Genomic DNA, 6,034 nt, shown 5'->3' with positions numbered 1-6,034 from the left:
ATTAGAGATGTTCTTAGTCTGACATATCTGAATAAATTATTTTATTTCACGCATTCTTTCATACTAAATGTCATGCTATTTTTACATGAATCGCTCTATTTTTTTTTTAGGTTGGAAACTTTGAATAAATTAGAATTGTTACAAAACTTATTGATTAGATAAGCTGAGACAAATGAATAAATGCTAAACAAGTAAACAACCACCTTAATCAACCCTTATTTGGGCTTTTATTTGCAAACCAAACTTAACCCAAGCCTTGATGGGTGCACTAAAGAAGAAACTAGGGTTTCATTGAACAGCACGTGGATCCCCACCCCTCTAAGCCCCCTTGGGTCTTTTTGCTCCATCCGCTCTCTACAAACGACCTAAAACCCCTCTTCCTTCTTCCCCTTATCCCTCTCTCTCTCTCTCTCTCTCTCTCCATGACCGCAACTCTCACCTTCAAGCCCTTATCCATGGTGGAGGGCTGCCTCCCCTCCCTCACCACCCTGTTCTCCTCGAAACCCTCCTACACCTTCCTCCCCCTCCCTCCCAAACCCCTCCGTCACCTACACTTGTCCTTCTCCTTCTCCTCCTCCTCCTCCCCTTCTTCCCTTCCCCCATTCCTTTCCGCCCAAAAGAAGCCTTCTTGGATCCCCCTCGTGGCCCAGACCTCCGACTGGGCCCAGCAGGAGGAGGAGAACGAGGTCAAGGGCGAAGATTTCGTCTTGGAAGGCCAGAAGGAGCCGGAGCAGCAGGAGGGGGAGGGGGAGGGGCCCGAAGCTGGGCTCTCGGAGTGGGAGGTAGAGGAGGAGGAGCCGACGGAGGAGGGTGGAGAGGAGCCCTACGTCGAGCCGCCCGAGGAGGTCAAGCTCTTTGTTGGGAATCTTCCTTATGATATCGACAGCGAGAAGCTCGCCCACCTTTTCAACAAGGTTGGTGTTGTCGAAGTCGCCGAGGTAAATGCCTGATGAAAAAAATTTGAAACTTGCACTAAGCAGTTGTTTTTCCTTGTCATTTATCATTGTTCCGATGATGATCTGTGAGGTTTGTTTTATTTTGGCATGAGAGGTTCTATGTTTGGTATGAGAATTATCAGGAATAGATGTTTATTCTTTTACTAGGAAATCTTGTGAGTAAAGTATATCAGGATCTGTTTCTTTGGTCTCAATAAAGATCTTTTCCTGAACCTATTGTTGCTTGAGGAACAGAGGGTAAGAGGTTCGGGAGGGTTCTAATGCTCGTTGTGAACATTATGGACTTTGTAAGTCCTTGTTTAGCAGATTATTTTATTGGAACGGATGATGCAACTTAGGGCTTTAAGGCTGTTCTGTAATTTGTTACTGTATTCCTAGGTCATATATAACAGGGAGACGGATCAGAGTCGTGGGTTTGGGTTTGTCTCTTTTAGCACTGTTGAAGAAGCTGACAAAGCTGTGGAAATGTTCCATCGTTATGTAAGTTTTTCTTTTCCATCTTCTTTTTTCGGTGTTATATAATAGGATGTACACAGTGTACAATATAGAATAGAATATTGATGTACCTTATGTTCTATTTCTTCATCAGAATATGCGGAATATTATGTTTTCATGATTTTGATCAGGTGCTAGATAAGAGTGTTCTACATGGTGAACTGCTAAGAATGACCTTATTTTTCTTTTAGAATTCATGTCTTATTGATTTAGTTGCTTTACATTGCATCGGAAATACTAGGTTTTCCTTGATATCTATAATTTTAGAACAACAAGAAATGAATTTTGGGAGACAATGCCTTCACTGTGCCATTTGAATATCTGCACCTTTTATACCTTGCCATGCCTTACACATGCTGCAACATTTTGTTGTATTCATGTTATTTTTTTCCAATCAATGCAGAAAGTAGCTCATAGTTGTATTGCTTGTTTTTCTTTTGTAAGCCTCTCAGGATTGGGAATGCTTTCATGTGGCATATTTAGCTCATGCCATCACTTAGCCCGCTACCTGATATAATTTTTTAATCAGCAGTTCCTTATTTGTTTAGCATTTGGACCCTGACTGATGTTATAACGATTGACACAACGATTTTCTGCGTTTGCTGTTTATTAGAAGTGAAACATTACCATCAGAAAATTGTTTGTACCATTTATTTGGTCATTGAAACTGTTGCTTGAACATGCTTTGGCTGGCTGCACAACTTGTGGCAGAAATTCAATAACTTTTTGGGTTGGAGAATAATTTCTGTGGTGTCAAAGTCAGCTGGTTCCATTATTGATACAAAAACCAGCTAATGTATCATTGCCTGGACCATTTAAATTTTGGATGACTAGTTGGCTAGAGCAAGCAATATCTCATGAAACAATACAAGAAACAAAGTGGAACATGCCTTTTTGGCAGTGACAAGGTCGGCAAAACCGTCCCGAACTGCCCGTTTCGGGGCATCCTGAGTCATACTAGTGGCTTATCGGGACGGTTCCGGCAAAGAAACCGAGATGCCGCTGCCGGAGAAGAGGGAGAAGGAAAGAGAAGAAAAGAGAGAGCAAGCGGGGGAGAGAGGGAGAGGAAGGGAGGCCGGCGGAGGGCCGGCGCTGGTGTGGGTGGTGGAGGCCGCGGCCGACCCTATTTTGTTCGAACAGGGGTTTGGCCGTAAAAAAATTTCGCGATTTTTAAGTGAAGCCGGCAAATCGCTTGCCAATTTCACTTAAAAATCATGAAATTAAAAAATTTCATAATATTTATACTTGGAAAACTAAACAACTAGCAATATATTTCTCTACAAGGACTATAACTAAGACACTTGAAGACGTGCCCATGCATGTGCATGCAAAATAAGGCAACATTACTTAACTGAATAATTTTGTTTGAGGCCATTCTAGATAAGGATGCATATATATGTTATCCTGTACTAACTAAAAATGCTACAACCTTTTCCAGCATTCCATTTTGGCTTTTTAAATGCTGGGAACCAAAATTGTTCAGGCTAGATGTTCAGTCTGGGATGAATATGATTTTATTTTTTCTAACATAATTCATGACATACTCATGATTTTCTCAGATATATATATCCAATCAATATTATTTCTGTTGCTGCTGTTATCTGTTGACTTGCATCTGCTTGTTTTTGTATGTATTAATGTGTAGGTGTATCAGTTATTTTATAAATTTATTCTCTTATGCTTCTCCTTTTTATTTTCAATAACCCTCCACTTGAATTGAACTTCAAATTTCCTTCCTAGCTAAATCAGACCTGAACACTGAACTTGTGTCTACATACTATAATAATCACTCTCATTACTGAACTGTTAAATATATTTTTTAAACAATTGAGAGAAATGAGTGTATAGTCCTCAGAGGATACTAAATTGTAGTTTTTTGTCGAGGCTTATACTTTGCTAATTTGTGAAGCAGGAACTAAATGGCAGATTGCTGACTGTGAATAAGGCAGCTCCTAGAGGCGATCGTGTAGAGAGAGCTCCCCGAGAGTTTGAACCTTCTTCCAGGATCTATGTTGGAAATCTGCCATGGCAAGTGGATGATGCTCGCTTGGAACAAGTGTTTAGCGAACATGGTAAAGTGGTGGATGCAAGGGTCATATACGACAGAGAGACCGGTCGTTCACGTGGGTTTGGTTTCGTGACAATGTCATCCCATAATGAAGTAGATGATGCAGTTGCTGCTCTTGATGGCCAGGTCAGTCCACCCTTTCTGGCTTACGCTTAGAAGTATGTAGTTATCTTAGTAAACTGTGGCACCACTTTCCAGTACTCTGATATTCAAAAGCTTAAACTAGCTCTTGGTCAAGAAAATTAAATTCTGTACTCACCTAAACAGATGCTTCCAGACTACAGAATTACTAAACATGCTTTTCTTGTTATATGAACATGATATCTTATCATATTATCATATTATGGCTGTTTTCGCTATAGAAAATTTAATCCACAGACACAAATAATATATATTTTTTCATATGTTCCAAGATTTAGCAACAAATTACACTCAGAAATATATATTTTATCAGCTAGAAATGTTGGTCTGAGGCTTTTCAGTTTTAGCAGTTGCTTTTGTCTATCAGAGGAAAATACTAGATGGTGATGAGCTACCTGTTGGATGCATCTTCAAACGGGCAAATTTTACTTGCTAACATGTGCGTTGTTGGTGTTAACAGAGTTTGGATGGTCGGACGCTGAGAGTGAATGTTGCTGAAGAAAGGCCACGACGTGGTGCATTTTGATATTGAGGAAGCAACTGAGCGTGTTTCTGGATTCTTGAAAGTCGCACAGAGTGCTTTTATTGAGCATTTAATATTAGTTTGTAGTATGTACTGTAGGGTAATTTTTGCATGCTTTTTACGTATTAGGACATTTTGGGTCTTCACTGCTTCATTCATGTTGATGATGCTGTGATACACCATCTCTGTCCCATGTTGATCAATCGTTTTCTAACAAATTTCCTACTTGTAAGCTATAAGCTACACAAAGGTGAAGACTCAAAAATTTCTCAATTGAGTGGTTCCTCTCTTTACTCATTTTAGAGATTCGACATGCTACTAGTAACTTTGTATGCCTTTTCTTTTTTTAAAAAAAAAACTTTTACTTTGTATGCCAAACTGATGAATAAACAGGTTTTACAATTCATGTATCCATATCTTACGTGCTACAATATGAACAGCTCTGGACCAAAGTAATAGTACATCTTTTTCATTTGTTTTGTAATTAGATCGAGTGAAGAGAATAATTTTGCACCTCTTGTTTTGTCCCCTCTCCCATTGTCAGAGAGAGAGAGTGTGGCAGGAATGGTGGTGATTAAAAAATGAATACTGCTTTTAATTGGTTGAATCACCATAAATTCATTGAAAACTGATTTCAGCTAGTTTTTTGGCAAGTGAGCTGAATGATCCAATTAAGACCGGAGCACCTTTGAAAGTACAACATGCCCTTAAAACTTACATTTCGAAAATTAAATCTAATACAAGTACTTTGCTTGGAATTGGCCATCTTGAAAGTTCACACACATAGCAAGCTACTGAGTACATCTCTTGGACTGGGACCTGCTGTGAGGAGAGATGAGTTGCTTGTTAGACATACAGCTAGATTTTAGCTTGAGCCGAATTATGTGGAGCATGGTGATGCGGGCCAAGTACGGCCATTGAACTTCAGGTGAGGATATTCATGCTGCGTGGAGTTTCTTTATGTGGAGAAAGATTTGTGCACACACTCCGTTGGTGATGGTCAACACAAAATGACTGATTGGAGACGGGCGTAGTGTGGCTGTTAGGGGGACCCGTGGATTGACGATCTTTCCCTGAGGCTATGGTCGACCATGGTTGCCGTTGAGGTGGGGTATAGCATGCATGTCTGCGATCTCCTCCTAGCCAGGGGGAGAAGTTGGGACACCTGCTGGGTTAGCCGCTTGTTTGGGGAGTGCCTAGCGAAGAGGGTGCAATCTATTGCTATTTCAGAGTGCAGTGTTTCGGATGTGCGGATTTGAAGATCTACTTGCAGCTTCTTTAGGGAGGAGAAACAGACTTAGAGTCGTGACTGCGCCTGGGTTTGGAGGCTAGGAGCCCACCTAAGAGTTGCCTTGTTGTTTTAGAAGGTAGCTTGGGGGCAGCCACCAACTAGAGCTGTCTTGAGTAGATGCAGGTTGAGCATTCCTTCGATCTGCCCTTGCTACAGGGTAGAGTCTGTTAATCATGCCCTCTTCCAGTATGAGAGCTGAGCAAGTATGGCGGTTGACTGACATCCTTCTGGAGGTGCTCTATTCAATAATCCCTAAGGACTCCTCCCTTTGGTATTTGAGGAGTCGACTAGGTAGGCCACATCTCAAGCTAGGGGGCTTGTTGGCGGTTTATGTTTCTTACTATATTTGGCTACCCAGGAAGATCTAGATTTTTGGAAAGAGCAGTCAACCATCGAGGATGATACTGGAGAGGGCTCGGGTACAGGTTGTGGAGATCACCCATCTTATCCCTCCAAAAGAACCCTTAATAGCTCAGAGCATCTGGGACTCTATCATTGCTTCTACAGTATCTCGGATGATGTTCATCACCTAGGAATCCCCACCACCAAGTTTTTTTAAG

General features: G+C 41.2%; 1 protein-coding gene across 2 annotated transcripts; it reads left to right on the top strand.

Moving 5' to 3' along the window:
- The first annotated feature begins 336 nt into the window (after window positions 1-336).
- RBP31 (31-kDa RNA binding protein) lies at window positions 337-4,480 on the top strand. 2 transcript variants are annotated; one of them, XM_039131434.3, is made up of 4 exons: window positions 342-938; window positions 1,335-1,436; window positions 3,364-3,645; window positions 4,121-4,480. In XM_039131434.3, exons 1-4 carry the CDS (start codon window positions 423-425, stop codon window positions 4,184-4,186), a joined length of 966 nt encoding a protein of 321 aa, XP_038987362.2. In that variant the 5' UTR covers window positions 342-422; the 3' UTR covers window positions 4,187-4,480. The 2 variants fall into 2 exon arrangements, with proteins under 2 accessions (XP_088570625.1, XP_038987362.2); XM_088714499.2 differs by lacking the exon at window positions 1,335-1,436 and having other exon boundaries at window positions 337-938.
- Window positions 4,481-6,034: the final 1,554 nt, after the last annotated feature.

This window comes from Phoenix dactylifera, chromosome 18 (genome assembly GCF_051530095.1).
Source record: "Phoenix dactylifera cultivar Ajwa chromosome 18, Ajwa_hap1_PhDact_Kaust_v1.1, whole genome shotgun sequence".
NCBI classification, from domain to species: Eukaryota; Viridiplantae; Streptophyta; class Magnoliopsida; order Arecales; family Arecaceae; genus Phoenix; species Phoenix dactylifera.
This window is presented reverse-complemented; position numbering and strand designations above follow the sequence as displayed.